Raw genomic sequence first — 19680 nt, forward strand, 5'->3', positions numbered from 1 at the left:
AAAAAGGTAAATATATGAGGTGATGAATGTCAACTCAGCGAGGAAAATCCCTTCACAGTGTATATGTAGGTCAGATCATCATCTTGTACACTTCAAATATCTTAAAATTTTGTCAATTATAAACTTGGTAAAGCTGAAAGAAATCACATAATTTATTCCTAAAATAAGCACTGATGTTCACAAACTAGAGAATGTAACTAGATTCAGCTACAGAATGTGTTAGTTTGCTTAGTTCATTCTAAGCAAACTATGATGCTCTACAACCTTGGGTTGGGTGATGTGCACAGGAAATTACATAAATGATCTTATGCATCATGACATGTGCATATGGCTTCCTAGAGTTTTTGTCTGTCGGTTAGTTAGACAGACCTCTTTCCAACCATTGCCCTGGGGAGAACATAGGAAAAGGCAGTCATGATACCTTCATCATGGGAGTTCAAATAGATAACACAGTGAGATGGAAAGTACTCTCAATATTTAAATTTTAATTGGCAGTATATATTTCAGGTCTTTATTTCCTTAGGATTTATATTTATGTATTGGGAACTAAAGTGATAGTTATTTTTCTTTTTCTAAAGTATGGCTTAAGTCACTCTCAACATGTCCCTAAAGGACTTCAACATCTTGGATTATGTTTATGAGAAATAATAAACAAAGGGAAAATATTGGGCATTGATAATCAATCAGAAGATGCAGGCAGCCCTGCCCTCCAAGATTTGCTGTGCGGCTCACCAAGCTGTTGAAGAGACAGTATTGGGTTGTAAATGTCCATGATCATGCTTCTAGAAGCCAAGTCTCCCTCAACTGGTCTGAGATCTCTGTAATCTAGAGCTCACAGCCAAATGGCCCATCTTCACTTAGCTGTAGCAGGGGGGTAGCAAAAGCATTTCTAAGTTAACTATGGAAAAATAAACTGCTGGCACACTTTCCAAGGTATTTTGCAAAGCCAGTAATTCCTCCAACAGTGGTTCCCAAACTTTGGGATATCATGGCCCAGTCACATTTCAAAGAAAATTTGCAACAGTTAACATTAAGAAAAATAGTAAAACAGAAATTACAATAAGACAAAACAAAATAAAAAGCACACCAAGGAAGGCCTAGCAACCAGATTCCATCTATCGTCCTAAAGTTGCACACACACACACGCCATGTCAACGCTAAACCAGTAGAAAGAACATACTCTCCAAATACCCACAATCCCTTGAATTGAATACAATTAACTTTATTAAACACTTACCACATTATCATGACATTTTTCCCCTTGTTGGCAGTTCTGGGTAACCTTTACTGGAGTGGAGGAACTACTGTATTACTCCCTCTAACAGCCTATAACTCTATACTCCAAAACACAAGACATAGTGCCGTACCAGCACAGAACATTTATCACTAATATATCAGAATGTCTTTAAAATGTTTTTTTCTTTTGCCTTTTAACCCAGAAAGCCTGAAGGAACTCCCCCAGAGGATTTGATTTTAATGAATAAATGTGCCTTGCTCTAAATTCTCTACCCTGGGGGCTTGTGGATGGAAACCAGGTAGAATTTTGATACGGATTCTCACTTACAGACTAACCAGCGCTCTAGAATCCAAATAAGAGGGTGGTGGGAGCACACCTTGTGGAGGTCCCGCATGCTGGAGGGAGAGAGGCAGTGAACGTTACCTTTGGAACGCACACTGTGGGCTCAGACAGGCGTGGGTACGTGTAGGAGCTGTAGGAGTGTCCTTGGGGGTGGGTTTTAAATGCACTTTCTCCGAAGGGCATCGTGGGCTCCTGAAGCCCGGAGCCTGACCGAGACCTCTGCCGCATGGCAGGCTGAGGGCTCGTCTGACACAGGTACGATGACTTTGGCCTCCTGTCATAGTCCTCCAGGCTGGGTCCCCATTCACTTTCGCTGTACGCCAGGCTCTCCTTTGAGCACCCACTGGTCCCTGCAGTTCTAGAAGGTGTGAACTGAAATGGATAATCCAGAGGGGAGCTGCCCGAGGCTCTCTGGAAGCCCCACTTGAGGTCACTGTACTCGCTGGGTTTGCTCAGTGAGTCCAAGTGTGCATGATAATCTGCAGGAAACCGGGCTCTGTCGGACTGCAAAGCCTGCATCTCAGGATAATAGGCCTCCCCGTGTTGCATCTTCAATATGTGCCCATTTTGCCTGGCAGAGTGGCTGCCTTTATAAAACGGGTCCAGATCATCTCCATAGAGACTCTTTTCTCTGTACTTTTCAGACGCATAGTCAGCAGTGGTGTCAGATTCGCTGGAATACTGCGAGAACGTGAGAAAGCCATTTTCTTCCCGATGGCCTGGACCACGGCTGGAGGCTCCCTGGTCTGGGGTGGGTGGGCTTTCCTTCCTCAGGGAGTTGGAGCGGGTCACGGAGATGTTGTCAAAATCCTCCAGCAGGCCGTTGATGGAGGTCTCCTTGCAGGGTTTGTTTCCTCTAACGATTGTCTGGGAATAATAAAGGGAACATTGTTTAAAGAAAACATTTCACACTTTCAAACTGATGGAAGAATCCTATCCTGATTCTGTCCAGTTTAAACCACAGAGGAAAACAGGCCCCAAGGACATTTCATTAAAAAAGATAAAGAAAAAAGCCTGTTGGTTGCTTGATTTCTTGACTGGTAAAATAAATCAAATATTAAACAGTAGTCTCAAATTGCAAATTCTTCCTAACCTGTCTCAATAGAGATATTAAATATCAAAAAGCCATTTAGAAGGCAATATATAGGGTATCACTATTTTATGTGCCAATTCATTGCTTCTTCACTAAACCCTAGCTATCTAACAATAAGCTGATGATTATAATTTTAAGTTCATAACTCTTTGCTTATAAAACGTATACTTACTATCTTTTTACATTCATTAGCCAGATTACTTCCAAAATTAAAACCATTGTTACTTAAACACTAGCATACTCTGAAAGAGGTGCACATTTTTTTACCTTTTTATGAAAGACATAATAATTGAAGCTATCAGATTTCATAGACTTTCTAAGCTGTAAATAGGGAATGGCACGAAGATTACTTGTATGATTTAATTTGTGATCAAACGTGATATAACTGTAATGGTTTCTTGACCGTATGTGTATCATCGGTATCATCATTGCCAAACTTTGGATGACTTGATAATGATGTGGTTGTACCTGAACCTTAGTGATAAACTGCCAAGCCCAGATGTTCCCTTTAATGAACCTAAATAACCCCAGGATGAATGCCAGGAGCAGAAAGAAATCAGAAACTACTTACAAAGCTAGTCAGCTGCACCTTGACAATGACAAGGCTTGCAGTAAAATATGACGAGGGTGGATAAAAGAACAAAGAACAAAGTGTGACTTCAGACTTCCAGGAGGGCAAGAGAAAAATACCTTGGAGGACGTAGCAAGGAATTCAGTCATCTCAGTTAGTACAAGAGATTTCAAACTGGAAGAAAAGTCAGAGTCATCCTAGAGCTGTGTCTCATAGGTCAGAGCTTCTCCAGCTGCCACAGTGAAAGACAAGTTTTTTTTCCCTCTCAGTCGGTCCTGGCCTTCACCCTTTCTCTTAAATCAATATTTAAGTCGGGAATACTTTCAGATTAACAGAGAAGCTGCAAAAAGAGGTCTCATATATGTCTCACCCAATCCCCATGTTTTTATCAATTACAGTTTTTAATTTAAAGTTTTTATTTTATATTGGAGTATAGTTGATTAACAATGTTGTGATGGTTTCGGGGGCATAGCAAAGTGACCCAGCCATACATCCAGATGTAGCCATTCTCCACTGAAATTTCAGGGAAGTTGCTAGTGCCATTGTTAAGATCTTGCATTACTGTTAACATAAACTGTTTACCACAGTTTATGTAGATTTCATTAGATTTTTTTTCTTAGTGTTTCAGAGTCCTATCCAGTCTACCTCACTACCTTTATTTGTCGTGTATCCTTAGACATGAGAGAATTCTCAGACTTTCCTTGAGGACCTTGACAATTTTAACTAGTACTGGTTATTGTGTAGAATGTCCCTCAACTGGGTGTATCTGGTATTTTTCTCATGTTTAAACTGGGGTTTTTGGTTTATGGAAGGAAGATCACAGAGTAATATACCGATTTCATTACATCATATCCAGGATGCATACCATCAGCATGGCTGTTGCTGATGATACTGACCTTGATCACCTGGCCATGGTAATAGTTGCCAAGTTTTCACACTTGAAGTTTTGCTTCCCTCCTTCTCCCCTCTTACTGAACTCTTTAGAAGCAAGTCACTAAGTGCAGCGCTTACTCTAGGGGTTTCCAGTCAAGATCTACCTTCCTGATAGGGTGTATCTACATAAAGTACTTAGAATTCTTTTGCATAGGACACGTGCCCTCTTTCCCTATTTATTTATTTTCCTTTTTATATCATTTATTTGAATCAGTAGGAATAGAATCATGAATATTTACTTGTTTTATACTTTGATAGAAACTGAAGAGGAACTAAAGAGTTCTTTTGATGAGGGTGAAAGAGGAGAGTATAAAAGCTGGCTGAAAACTCAACATTCAAAAAACTAAGATATAGCATCTGGTTCCATCACTTCATGGCAAACAGATGGGGAAAAAGTGGAAACAGTAACAGATTTTATTTTCTTGGACTCCAAAATCACTGCGGACAGTGACTGCAGCCATGAAATTAAAAGATGCTTGCTCCTTGGAAGGAAAGCTATGACAAACCTAGACAGTGTATTAAAAAGCAGAGAAATCACTTTGCCAACAAAGGTCTGTATATAGTCAGAGCTATGGTTTTTTCAGTAATCATATACCAGATGTGAGAGCTGGACCATAAGAAAGGCTGAGCACCAAAGAATTGATGCTTCTGAACTGTGGCGTTGGAGAATACTCTTGAGAGTCCCTTGGACTGCAAGGAGATCCAACCAGTCCATCCTAAAGGAAATCAGTCCTGAATATTCATTGGAAGGACTGATGTTGAAGCTGAAACTCCAATACTTTGGCCACCTGATGCGAAGAGCTGACTCATTTGAAAAGACCCTGATGCTGGGAAAGTTTGAAGGCAGGAGGAGAAGGGGATGACAGAGGATGAGATGGTTGGATGGCATCACTGACTCGATGGACATGGGTTTGGGTGGACTCTGGGAGTTGGTGATGGACAGGGAGGCTTGGTGTGGTGTGGTTCATGGGGTCGCAAAGAGTCAGACATGACTGAGCAGCTGAACTGAAGAAATATTTTTTAAAAAACCAAGTCAGTTCAGTTCAGTTCAGTTCAGTCGCTCAGTCGTGTCCGACTCTCCGGGACCCCATGAATCACAGCACGCCATGCCTCCCTGTCCATCACCAACTCCCGGAGTACACTCAAACTCATGTCCACAGAGTCAGTGATGCCATCCAGCCATCTCATTCTCGGTCGTCCCCTTCTCCTCCCGCCCCCAACCTTTCCCAGCATCAGAGTCTTTTCCAGTGAGTCAACTCATCGCATGAGGTGGCCAAAGTATTGCAGCTTCAGCTTTAGCATCAGTCCCTCCAATGAACATCCAGGATTGATCTCCTTTAGAATGGACTGGTTGGATCTCCTTGCAGTATAAGGGACTCTCAAGAGTCTTCTCCAACACCACAGTTCAAAAGCATCGATTCTTCGGCGATCAGCTTTCTTCACAGTCCAACTCTCACATCCATACATGACCACGGGAAAAACCATTGCCTTGACTAGACGGACCTTGGTTGGCAAAGTAATGGCTCTGCTTTTTAATATACTATCAAGGTTGGTCATAACTTTCCTTCCAAGGAGTAAGCGTCTTTTAATTTTATGGCTGCAATCAGCATCTGCAGTGATTTTGGAGCCCCCAAAAATAAAGTCTGACACTGTTTCCACTGTTTTTCCATCTATTTCCCATGAAGTGATGGGACCAGATGCCATGATCTTTGTTTTCTGAATGTTGAGCTTCAAGCCAACCTTTTCACTCTCCTCTTTCACTTTCATCAAGAGGCTTTTGAGTTCCTCTTCACTTTCTGCCATAAGGGTGATGCCATCTGCATATCTGAGGTTATTGATATTTCTCCCAGCAATCTTGATTCCAGCTTGTGCTTCTTCCAGCCCAGCGTTCCTCATGATGTACTCTGCATATAAGTTAAATAAGCAAGATGACAATATACAGCCTTGACGTACACCTTTTCCTATTTGGAACCAGTCTGTTGTTCCATGTCCAGTTCTAACTGTTGCTTCCTGAACTGCATACAGGTTTCTCAAGAGGCAGGTCAGGTGGTCTGGGATTCCCATCTCTTTCAGAATGTTCCACAGTTTATTGTGATCCACGCAGTCAAAGGCTTTGGCATAGCACATATTTATTATCCCTGTTTTTGAATCTTAGGCTCACACCACTTATCAGCCTTGTGATATTGGGCAAGTTAGTTTACCTTATAATCTTTTAAGTCACAGTTTCTTAAATGGCAAGAATAAATCTTTGCCTCATAGGGTTAATGTGATGATTTAATGAAATAACATGTGTGGAGCTGTTGGCACACAGTAAGTACTAATAAAGGTAGTCACATCACTGTTTTATGGGTAGAATTTACACTTAAATTAGGTTGATAATAATTTAGGAAAAAAAGAAGCTGCAAAAATCATATAGAAGAAATAAATCTCAGCTTTGCATACCTGGATAAAAAGGATAATTGATGCAGTAGACTTTAAAAAACTATTAATTATGAAATGCCTTGAATTTAAATAGTTGAACCTCAAATTAATAACAAGTGTTATATATACACTAAATGACTACTTCTGATTAGATCTAAAAAATGGAATTCTTTCAAGTCAAGATTAGCACTTGCATCTTTTTAAAAAATGTAACAACTAGTTGCAAAAAAAAATTAATAAAATTGGACTTTCAATATTTAACTGGGAGCTTCAGGGTGGCTTGCATTTCAGACCAGTGCTTCTCAAACTTTAAGGTGCACTCAAATCACCAAAACCCCTGTTAAAGAAGATTATGACTTAGTAGGTCTGAGGAAGGGTTGAGGCTCTGGATCTTGAATGCTGCTGCGAGTCTGTTGCCCACACTGTGTGCTTGTAACAGAGAAGAACAAATCTGACTCCTTGTTGGTCTTTTACTTTAAGCCTCTGTGCTCTGTTGCCTGTGCTTAGTCATGCTGGCTCTGCACCTTCTGTAAAAGAATGCTGCCTGTAGCCAGAAATATGCAGGATAACCCATTCTGGAGGCTCTGACCTTTAAAAGTACAACACTCTCCTATTTATATAGAGATAAAAAGTTGCAGAACAGAGAATAACATTTGTCTTATTGGAGGCTTATAGGAATATCATGACCTGACCTACCTGGACAGCTGGAAGAACAAAGGATTCTGATACCAAGAAGGTTGCAACAATCAACCACACCCCCTCCCCTTTCAATATACAAGAAGCCTGAATTGGGTAAAATGTTGCTTTGGAACACTAGTTCATCATCTTCTCTGCTTGCTGGCTTTCTGAATAAAGTCATTATTCCTCTTCCAAAATACTGGTATCCTGATTTATTGGCCTGTTGTGTGGTAAGCAGAACTGAGTTTGGACTTGGTGACATATTCATGGTGTTATTATTTTCCAGATTCTCCTATAATCAGGGTTCAGTTCAGTTCAGTTCAGTTCAGTCGCTCAGTCGTGTCCGACTCTTTGCAACCCCATGAATCACAGCACGCCAGGCCTCCCTGTCCATCACCAACTCCCGGAGTTCACTCATACTCAAGTCCATCGAGTCGGTGATGCCATCCAGCCATCTCATTCTCTGTCATCCCCTTCTCCGCCCACCCCCAATCACTCCCAGCATCAGTCTTTTCCAGTGAGTCAACTCGTCGTATGAGGTGGCCAAAGTATATATACACTATTAAATATATATAGCATATTTTATTATTATATATAGCATAGTATTAAATATATCATATATATTAATTCATAAGTAATGTTAACTATGTACATATTGTGTATATATTTTTTAGATGTTGTGGTTGGTTATTGCTATAGTTAGGGCTTCCCTGGTGGCTCAGAGGTTAAAGTGTCTGCCTGCAATGTGGGAGACCTGGGTTTGATCCCTGGGTTGGGAAGATCCCCTGGAGAAGGAAATGGCAACCCACTCCAGTATTCTTGCCTGGAGAATCCCATGGAGGGACGAGTCTGGTAGGCTACAGTTCATGGGGTCGCAAAGAGTCGGGGACAACTGAGCTACTTCACTTCACTTCACTTCATTGCTATAGTTGGTCAACATTTCTGCCTTTCCTATGAAGTGAAATATTTATCTTTAACCGAAATGAAGACTTTAAAAGATCTCAGCATTTTAGAACATATTCAATAGCATCATTATCTTACCATAAAGTTCCAAGACTTGGAGTTATTGATACATAAAAGCTGAGTACCACAGAAATGAAGGTGTGGTTGCAAACATTTGGAAAGAAGAAAATTTCATCTATAGTGAAAACAAGCAAAACTCTAAGAACTGAAAGTACAGTCTACCTGAGGCATTTTCTTGGATCTCCTTTATAAAAGCATTTGAAAATGTTTACTGATGGTATACACGAATCCCTCTTAATTTTCTTTCCTTCAGTGAAAACTACTAAATCAGTGTTAACAAGAAGGGGCTAACAAAATGTCAACTTAAAAATAAATTGCTGACTCGTCCTCCAATTTTTTTTTAAAGAAGGGTATAATAACCTTATTTAATCAGAAAAAAACATTTAACCTGAGGCATTCTGTGATTCCATGACATGGGTTTCACTTTAAAGGACTCCTAATTGGCAAAGGCATGATAATGAAATTCAAACATGCAGAATTTTACAATACAGTTTAACCAGGCTTCAAATGGTAAGAACTATTATTTATTACTTTCAGCATCTGATGTTTATGAAAGCAAGATTGTGCAGTTTTGCAGAGATCAATAATACAATAACTGAAAGAGCACCAGTAAATCTCATGCTGCAGACCAGTCAGGCATTAAAAATCAATGCGACCCAATCTGCTTGGGTTTGACGCCATGGTTCTCATTGTGTCTCCTCTGTGCCTGGGCCAGCTTGCCATCAGCTCTGGCTCCCAGTGACAAGGGCCATATTTCATGGTCCTCCTTTCTGAGGCTGCTGGCCGGTGATAAGCTATAATGGATCTGTCCCTAAGAACAGCTGTCTCCCTTGATCCTGGGAAGAGATGAAAAAGTGCCTCTGCTCTCACAAACTGTATTAACCCTGACAATAATAAAGTGTGTAATTAACAGCTTTGCCCTAATAAGACCTCACATTTCTTTTTTGAAACAATGAATTCTATCCTCCCAAGAATGTGTTTCATTTTGTCTTTCTGGTAAACACTTCTGAGGAGGTCAATAAGCTAGACAGTCCCCTGAGTCAAGAATAAGCCAGGACCTCTTAGAAAATAACTGACTTTCAAACAATCCATCTAAACTTGTACCCTCTTTGCAGAGAACCAATTCCCTTTTTTCACTAAGGAATATGGCTAGAAACAGCTGGGTACATAATACCAACAAAAAAACAGATCTGATATACTTTCATCCTTTTGGGAAGAAATGTTGGTTTGTTTGTTTTTTAACATCAAAAGAACTCAGATCTTCTAACTTCTTTCAGTTTTCTACACACACTTTTTTTGGTAACCACAGAGAATGAGGCTAATTAGGTGAGTTAGTCGAGAATCACATACTCCTGCAAAATATGAGAATTAGGGCAGGGTATCTCAGAGAGGAGGAGGTGAAGAAGGTTTCTAACCATTAAAGCCATTTTAAATAAATTATGCAATAGTCTTAATCGTGCAAAATCCAAATAAACAAATTCCCTTACTAAAAATATTATATTCAACAGAAAATATTAAAAAAGTATTAACAGAAAGCATCTAAGGAAGGTTCTGTGAATCTTGCAGAGATCAAGATTTTGTCATTAGAGTAACTGGATTTTCTCTGCCTTTGAAAGCACAATAAATCTGACACATTTAGTCATCAGTTCATACAAGGATAACCCCCAAAGGTGACTTCCTATTTATTGTTAACTTGGCAAAGCAAATGTATAGTTTATAGCCCTAGTTCTTGCTGCTTGCAACATGCAAGGCAGTCAGGCTGAAGTCAACTGAAGTCAGTTTGCCCAGAGTTAATAGTTAGTAGGGTTTTATGTTTGTATTTAAGTCAGTTTGAGACTATGAGTACCATAGTTGAGGACTTAACTGTTATTTGTTAGCCATTTTTTTGGTTCTAGTGTCTAGGTAGCAGTTTAGTTTATGGAAGTATCTCTGCTCATTAATTTATGCATTGAATTAAACCAAAAATTATTTCTAGGTGCAGGGAGAACTTGGAGATGAATGAGACGATATTCCATAGTCTATTTCTTGAGCAAGAGATGTGAGAATTGAGTATTATTTTCTTTAAGCTCTCCATGTACCATATTCTTATCTTAGCCTAGTTTCCTGAAACGCAGAGCTGAGACAATGACCAGCACATGAGCACTTTATTTTGGAAAGTGAAGTCAAGGAATAGTGTGGTGAGTAAACAGGGAAAGGGGCAAGACATGCTTTCAAGCTGGTTGTCTGTGGACTGTTAGGGCTCAATTCTCAGGAGTAAAAAACCACCAGTTTCGAAAGCAGAGGTAAGTGGTTCAACCGAGGTGGTTCAACCATGCTTTAGCATGGTTGATTGGCCTAAAAGCTGTGAGATGGGACACAAGAGGTGTTCAGTACCCTTTTTTAAGAAAAATATCTCACAGTAAAAATTTAAGGACTTCCCTGGTGGTCCACGTTGCCATTGAAGGACACACAGGTTTGATCCCTGGTAGTATTCTTGCCTGGAGAATCCCAGGGACGGAGGAGCCTGGTGGGCTGCCGTCTATGGGGTCGCACAGAGTCGGACACGACTGAAGTGACTTAGCAGCAGCAGCAGCAGCAGCAGCAGCTGAACTAAGATTCTGCATGCCATGTGGCAGAGTCAAAAAAGAAAATTAAAAAAGTTTGAAAATAAATTTCAAATGAAGTAAGGTAGAGTCCCCTTCTCACAAACCAGTGAGCTTGGATATTGGTATTCTTGATTAATGTGGTATTAACAGACATGCTAGGTAACCACCAAAGATATGTGCTTCCTTTCCGCAGGGTAACCTTACTCTTGCAAGGCTGTCCCCAGCCGGGGGCCACATTTCCCAGCACCCTTTGCATCTGAATGGACCATCAGACCAACTGTCACCCATGGAACATGAGCAGGTTTTGATATGTGTCCGCCAAAGCCATATTTACAAACAAATATCTTTTCTTCTCTTTATTTTCTTATTTGTCAGGTGGACAGAGAAGATCTAACAGGATACTCTCAGAAGTTGCCAGGAGGTGCCAGAGCCACATGATGGAACCTACAATGCCCAGCGACCACGTGCCTTGTCAGGCTCTGGAAGAAAGTTGCACACTGTATCAGTTCAGTTCAGTCGCTCAGTTGTGTCCGACTCTTTGCGACCCCATGGACTGCAGCATGCCAGTCTGTGCTGTCCATCACCAACTCCTGGAGCTTGCTCAAACTTATGTCCATTGAGTCAATGATGCTATCCAACCATCTCATCCTCTATTGTACCCTTTTCCTACCACCTTCAATCTTTCCCAGCATCAGGATCTTTTCCAATGAGTCAGTTCTTCCCATCAGGTGGCCAAAGTTTTGGAGTTTCAGCTTCAGTATCGGTCCTTTCAATGAATATCCAGGACTGATTTCCTTTAGGAAGGACTGGTTAGATCTCCTTGCAGTCCAAGGGACTATCAAGAGTCTCCTCCAACACCACAGCTCAAAAGCATCAATTCTTTGGCGCTCAGCTTTCTTTATAGTCCAGCTCTCACATGCATACATGACTACTGGAAAAACCATAGCTTTGACTGTATGGACCTTTGTTGGCAAAGTAATGTCTCTGTTCTTTAATATGTTGTCTAGGTTGGTCATAGCTTTTCTTCCAAGGAGCAAACATCTTTTCATTTCATGGCTGCAGTCACCATCTGCAGTGATTTTAGAGCCCAAGAAAATAAAGTCTGTCACCATTTCCACTGTTTCCCCATCTATTTGCTGTGAAGTGATGGGACCCGATGCCATGACATTAGTTTTCTAAATATTGAGTTTTAAACCAACTTTTTCACCCTCCTCTTTTACTTTCATCAAGAGCTTGCAAAACTTTTAGCTTGCAGACTCTAATTCAGCAGGTATTATAGAGGGCACAAAATCCTGAATTTCGAACAAGCTCTTCAGTAAGGCTGATGATCTGAAAGACAATTTTAAGTTGCAAAGTCCTAAAGAACAGATCAAGTTCCTTAGATGACTGAGCTAAGGTCTGTATATTCTAAGAAAAATGAGATCACCACTATGTCCTAGAGAGAGCGTGGGAGATGAGTTCAGCACCTGGGTTCTAATCCAAATTCTGTCATGGGCAATTATGAAGCCTTTGTCAAGCTACTTTACATTGCTGGGTCTACCGCTCCCTTTGTGTTGAGATTTGCCTGGCTCTTTTCCAGCTCAAAAATTCTGTTGCTTTGAAGACGCTCTCCACATTCCAGCTGCTCTCAAGAGTTACAGCTAATACAAAGCACCAAGTTTGCAAAGGAATTGTCTTGATTGAAAAATAACCTGACAGATGCTTAATGCCTAGGAGAGAAAATTGTGTGAGCTAACAGTAGGGTGTGTATACTTTCCTACACTTTTAAATTCCTAGAATAGGCACTGACCCTCTATTTTAAACAACTCCTAGGTTAGATACATGAGCCCCAAACCATTTGGTGTCCTGACATGTTCTGTATCAACTATGTCAGATTGTGGTAGGTTGATGCACAATGATGCTAATTCTCCTCTCCTGGCTGTACCAGGTCCTTTTCAATGTGACTCTGCAGTTCCTCCCATCAGAAGATGGCATCTGTTTCTCTGCCTGTTTGGCCACATGACTTGCTCTGGCCAAAAGGGTGCAGACAAGTGACGCTATGCCTATGCAAGCCTACATGTCTAGAGGCTGTGAAGCTTTGGACCCTGTCCACTTGCCATGAGAACAAACCTGAGATAGCCTGGGACATGAGACTTATGGAGCAAACATGGGTGATCCCAGCTGAGGATATCCTAGGCTAGCCAGCCTACAGTCCCCTCATCTGCATGGGTAAACCCAGATGAGACTGGAAGACCTGCCAGCTGAGCACAGCTTAAACTGCCAACTTGCAGAATTGTGAGGAACAACAAATGCTTGCTGTTCTCAGCTCTTAAAAAAACTCATAAAATATAAAATTTACCATTTTAACCATGTTTAATTGTATAATTCAGTGGTATTAGCTGTGTTCACATTGTTATGCAACCATCACCACTATGCATTTCCAGAATTTTTTCATCATCCCAAATAGAAACTGTGCCCATTAAAAAATAACTCCCTTCCTGCCCCCACCCGCCCGCCCCAGTATCTGTTAACTTAGAATCTACTTTCTGTCTCCACAAATTCACCTATTCTTTGTCTCTCATACAAGTGGAATCATACAATTTTGTCTGTTTGTGTCTGGCTTATTTCACTTAGCATAATGATTTCAAGGCTCATGTTGTAGCATGTGTCAGAATTTCATTTTTTTAAGGCTGAATAATATCCTATTATACGTATATACCATGTTGCTTATCTACCCTATTGATGGATCACCTTTTGGCTTTCAAATAATGCTATTATGAACATCAGTGTACAAATACCTGAGTTCCTACTTTGAATATCTTTAAGGGTATATAACAATAAGAATCTCTAGTCTTTCCCATTCTATTGTTTTCCTCGATTTCTTAGCATTGATCACTGAGGAAGGCTTTCTTATCTTTCCTTGCTATTCTTTGGAACGCTGCATTCAAATGGGTATATCTTTCCTTTTCTCCTTTGGTTCTAGCTTCTCTTCTTTTCTCAGCTATTTCTAAGGCCTCATCAGACAGCCATTTTGCCTTTTTGTAAAATAAAATTTTCAAGAAAATTAGAGATACCAAGGGAACATTTCATGGAAAGATGAGCACAATAAAAGACAGAAATGGTATGGACCTAACAGAAGCAGAAGATATTAAGAAGAGGTTGCAAGAATACACAGAAGAACTATACAAAAAAGATCTTCATGACCCAGATAACCATGATGGTGTGATCACTCACCTAGAGCCAGGCATCCTGGAATTTAAAGTCAAGTGGGCCTTAGGAAGCATCACTAAGAAGAAAGCTAGTGAAGGTGATGGAATTCCAGTTGAACTATTTCAAATCCTAAAAGATGATGCTGTGAAAGTACTGTACTAAATATGCCAGCAAATCTGGAATACTCAGCAGTGGCCACAGGACTGGAGAAGGTCAGTTTTCATTCCAATCCCAAACAAATGCAATGCTGAAGAATGTTCAAAATACATCACAATTCCCAGGCTTCAATAGCACGTGAACTATGAACTTCCAGATGTTGAAGCTAGATTAAGAAAAGGCAAAGGAACCAGAGATCAAATTGCCAACATCTGCTGGATCATCGAGAAAGCAGGAGTTCCAAGAAAACATCTATTTCTGCTTTATTGACTACGCCAAAGCCTTTGACTGTGTGGACCACAACAAACTGTGGAACATTCTGAAAGAGATGGGAATCCCAGACCACCTGACCTGCCTCTTGAGAAACCTGAATGCAGGTCAGGAAGCAACAGTTAGAACTGGACATGGAACAACAGACTTGTTCCAAATAGGAAAAGGAGAATGTCAAGGATGTATATTGTCACCTTGTTTATTTAACTTATATGCAGAGTACATTATGCGAAATGCTAGGCTGGAAGAAGCACAAGCTGGAATCAAGATTGCCAGGAGAAATATCAATAACCTCAGATATGCAGATGACACCACCCTTATGGCAGAAATTGAAGAACTAAAGAGCTTCTTGATGAAAGTGAAAGAGGAGAGTGAAAAAGTTGGCCTAAAACTCAACATTCAGAAAACTAAGATCATGGCATCTAGTCCCATCACTTCATGGGAAATAGATGGGGAAACAGTGGAAACAGTATCAGACTTTATTTTTCTGGGCTCCAGAATCACTGCAGATGGTGACTGCAGTCATGAAATTAAAATAGGCTTGCTCCTTGGAAGAAAAGCTATGACCAACCTAGACAGCATGTTAAAAAGCAGAGACATTACTTTGCCAATAAAGGTCTGTCTAGTCAAAGGTATTGTTTTTCCAGTAGTCATGTATGAATGTGAGAGTTGGGCTGTGAAGAAAGCTGATCGCTGAAGAATTGATGCTTTTGAACTGTGGTGCTGGAGAAGACTCTTGAGAGTCCCTTGGACTGCAAGGAGATCCAACCAGTCCATCCTAAAGGAGATCAGTCCTGGGTGTTCATTGGAAGGACTGATGTTGAAGCTGAAACTCCAATACTTTGGCCACCTGATACGAAGAGCTGACTCATTGGAGAAGACCCTGATGCTGGGAAAGATTGAAAGCAGTAGAAGAAGGGGATGACAGAGGATGAGATGGCTGGATGGCATCACCGACTCAATGGACATGAGTTTGAGTAGGCTCTGGGAGTTGGCGATGGACAGGGAGGCCTGGTATGCTGCAGTCCACGGAGTCACATGGAGTCAGACACGACTGAGTGACTGAAGTGAACTGAAGATTGACAATTGCTGTTTCACAGTACTGTAAAACAATTATCCTTCAGTTAAAAATAAATTTTTTAAAAAAGAAATGTTTCACATGGTAAGTCTAGTTTTAACTTTTGAGTAACCACCAAACTCTTTTCCAGAGCAGCTATATCATTTTACACTCTCACTAGCAATGTATGAGGGTTCCAGTTTCTCCACATCCTGGCAATGTTTTGTATTATTTATTTAAAAATTTTATAGTAGTCATCCTAAAGAATATGAAGTGGCATCTCATTGTGACTTAAAAAATTTTTTTTACATGGACAGATTTTGAAGTCTTTATTGAACAGTATCGTTTTGGCTTTTTAAAAAAATGTTTTGGCCTTTTGCTTAGGAGGCATGTGGAAGCTTAGTTCCCTGACCAGGGACTGAACTTGCACCCCGTACATTGGAAGGTAAAGTCTTAACCACCGGACTGCCAGGGAAGTCCCTCACTGTGGTTTTGATTTGCATTTTCCCCAGTGATGACTAATGATGTTGAACAGTTTTTCATGCACTCAGCCATTTGTATATCTTCTTTGGAGAATGTCTATTCAAGTCCTTTTGTGAGTCATTTGTAGAGATATGGATGGACCTTTGCCCATTTTCCCGCTGTTTTGTTGTTGTTGATTTGGAGTTCTTTGTATATTCCGGATATCATTTCCTTAGTATACAAATGCTTTTCAAATATTTTATCACATTTCTGGCTTGTGTTTTCACTCTCTTGGTAGTGTCTTTTGACATACAAGGTTTTTATAAATCCAGTTTTTATTTTTCATTCTTGTTTTTGGTACATGTGCTTTTGTGTCATATCCAAGAAGTCACTGCCAAATATAGTCATAAAGCTTTTCTGTTGTATTTTCTTTTAAGTGTTTTATAGTTTTAGCTCTTATGTTTATATCTTTCATTCATTTTGAATTAATTTCTATATATGGTATAAGGTAAACCTCCAAGTTCCTTCTTTTGCATGTGTATATCCAGTTTTCTCAGTACCATTTGCTAAAAAATTTTTCTTTCCCCTTCCAAAGATCTTGACACCCTTATTAAAAATCACTTAACCACGCGGGCGCGAGCACGCCGCCGCCCTCGTCGTTGAAAACGCCGCCGCTTCAGTTGGGGGCGGGGCTGTAAAGTGCCAAAGCAGCTGAGTGAAGTGAGAATTCTACCAGAGAGGAAATGGCCGCCTCTTCGTCATCCTCGTCAGCTGGTGGGGTCAGTGGGAGTTCTGTCACTGGACCTGGTTTCAGTGTCGCAGACCTTGCCCCACCACGGAAAGCCCTTTTCACCACCCCAAAGGAGCTGGAGAGGTGTTGGAAGATGGCTCTGAGAGATTCCTCTGTGAATCTGTTTTCAGCTATCAAGTGGCATCTACGCTTAAACAGGTGAAACATGATCAGCAGGTTGCTCGGATGGAAAAAAGTAGCTGGTTTGGTAGAAGAGCTGGAGGCAGATGAGTGGCGATTTAAACCCATCGAGCAGCTGCTCGGGTTCAGACCCTCTTCAGGTTAACCTGGCCTGGATGGTCATCTCGGGTACACAGCAAGTGCAGGTCTAGCAAGGAACTTTTCTTACAATGTATATAGCCATCCAGAGATTCACGGCTCCATCACTGAATTGTTAATTCACATTCATACTTGGTTTCTCTGTATCTGTACACAAGCAACAAATTCTTAAGTGTGTGATCTTGCAGGGAATTTTGCTCGTTTAAAAAAGTATTGAGAATCGGATTTAGACAATCGACATCAGAGAACCAGGAAGTTTGGGTTTAAAAGAGATTTATAAAACTTCACAATCCAGGACACATGCCAGAATTGGCCAGACGAAAGACATCCCTCCTGTCATTCACACAGTTCCTAGAATCCTCACCAGTCAAGTCCAAGGTCAGGATCTGGAGTTATAAAATACATTTCTGACCTGAAACCCTTCTTTTTGCAGATGAATGTGATTTCGACTCAGGACTTGTCCAAATTAGGAATTTTTTAATGTTTGGGATTTTTTCTATTTTTAGACATCTAATTCTATAGATTCTAAACATTTTCTAACCTCTTCTAGGCACACCAAATACTGGCAAAAATAATTGCTTTTTGAAGTTGTAGTTTTTATAAAAATAAAGCAGTGAGCAAAATCCTTTTAAACACAGAAATCCTGAGTTCATTGTGTTGGTGGGCTCTGGCAATTCTGTAGCAAATAAATCCTTTGAAAGAACTCCAAAAAAAAAAAAAAAAAAAAATCACTTAACCAAAAATGTGAGGGTTTGTTTCTGAGTTCTATATTCTATTCCATTCATTTAGATGTCTATGCTGATGCCACCTCTATACTTCAGCTTTCATTACTGCAATTTTTATTACTTTGTAAGTTTTGAAATAACTAAGTGTAAATCCCCCAACTTTGTTCAGTCATTTCGGGTGCCTTAAGATTCCATATGAGTTTCAGGATAGGTTTTCCTATTTCTGCAAAAAACACTACTGAGATTTAGATAGGGACTGCATTGATCTATAGATCACTTTGTGCAGTATTGTCACCTTAACAAAACTGAGTCTCGCAATCCATAACACAGGACATCTTTCCATTTATTTATGTCTTCTTTAATTTCTTTCAGGAATATGTTGTAGTTTCAGAGTGTTTTAAGCTCTTTGGTTTTGGAGTGCTTTGTTACACAACCTTATTTGTGATAATAGATGACTACTGAGAAGGCTCCCAGCAAGGGATTAATCTTCCTCATTTGTTAAACAAGTTGTCAGGGAAACTGCTTATCCCCTGTCCTCGTGTTTCCATGATGAGTCTTCCACTGGAACAATACTTTCCTTCTCTTGCTTTTGCTAAGCTCTTGTCTGCATGTGGCAGGGAGCATGGCTTATCTGATTGAGGGTAAAGGAGAAGGGTTAGGGAGCATGCATGGCTCCAGGGCTCTTCTCTTTATTGTTCTGGACAATCTTCTGTCTGCATGGCATGGATGTTCTTCTGCTTCCATGTGGTAAGGACCCAGAATGTTTTGTCTACAGGTCAGCAGTCCCAATCTGATCAGTGTATGAGGACTTGTTAGTAAATGGAGCTTCACAATCATAAAGCTGATATCTGGATCTCAATCTATCTTTCCCACAGTCGAAGAGAAAAAGTTAAAATTTTATATAACCTCCTTCTTCTGCCTCTGTAACTCAGCTTGTAACTCTGTAACTTGCTCCTTGCAAAGTCTGGATCACATAGGTCATGTAGTCTCAGAAAATGGGGACTTAAACAATACTAGGAACTGGAGATTATCTCACTCACTCTTGTCCTGCTCTTTGCAATCGCCCAGCCCCTGCAAACCTGCTTAGTCACGCCTGTCTGTGTAAAGGTCAGACCTCCCCCTCCCCATCTTGACCACTGTTCATGCGCACGTGAAACCCCTTAGTTTAAACCAGCCTATTAGCAGCTAGTGTCGTTCACTACATTCTGTCTATAAAAACTCTGTAACCACTTCGTTCAGGGCTCAGAGCTTGGAGTGTTAACTCCTCTGGGCCTGCCGGCGTAATAAACCTGAGTTCTCCAACTCTCCGAGTGTGGTGCTTGGTTTCTCGAGTACTGGTTTCTGCAACAGATATATAAGGAAGAGTCTGCAAAGAAGTTCACATTTCCCTAACCTCATCAGTTCAGTTCAGTTCAGTTCAGTCGTTCAGTCTTGTCCGACTCTCCGCGACCCCATGAATCACAGCACGCCAGGTCTCCCTGTCCATCACCAACTCCCGGAGTTCACTCAAACTCATGTCCACAGAGTCGGTGATGCCATCCAGCCATCTCATTCTCTGTCGTCCCCTTCTCCTCCCGCCCCCAACCTTTCCCAGCATCAGACTCTTTTCCAGTGAGTCAATTCGTCGCATGAGGTGGCCAAAGTATTGCAGTTTCAGCTTTAGCATCAGTCCTTCCAATGAACACCCAGGACTGATCTCCTTTAGAATGGACTGGTTGGATCTCCTTGCAGTACAAGGGACTCTCAAGAGTCTTCTCCAACACCACAGTTCAAAAGCATCAATTCTTCGGCTATCAGCTTTCTTCACAGTCCAACTCTCACATCCATACATGACCACGGGAAAAACTATAGCCTTGACTAGACGGACCT

General features: G+C 40.8%; 1 protein-coding gene and 1 pseudogene across 1 annotated transcript in view; one reads left to right on the forward strand and one right to left on the reverse strand.

Annotated features, from left to right (window-relative positions):
• Nucleotides 1-19680, reverse strand: part of PAK5 (p21 (RAC1) activated kinase 5) — a 247551-nt gene that overhangs the window by 43321 nt on the left and 184550 nt on the right. Inside the window, 1 exon segment of the mRNA XM_055426086.2 lies at nt 1661-2446. Within this exon segment, the coding sequence (XP_055282061.2) occupies nt 1661-2446 (786 nt within the window).
• Nucleotides 16650-17793, forward strand: LOC129556521 (anaphase-promoting complex subunit 16 pseudogene; annotated as a pseudogene).

The sequence above is a fragment of the Moschus berezovskii genome, chromosome 15 (genome assembly GCF_049115385.1).
Source record: "Moschus berezovskii isolate FMDL1 chromosome 15, NW_MosBer_1.0, whole genome shotgun sequence".
Lineage (NCBI taxonomy): Eukaryota > Metazoa > Chordata > Mammalia > Artiodactyla > Moschidae > Moschus > Moschus berezovskii.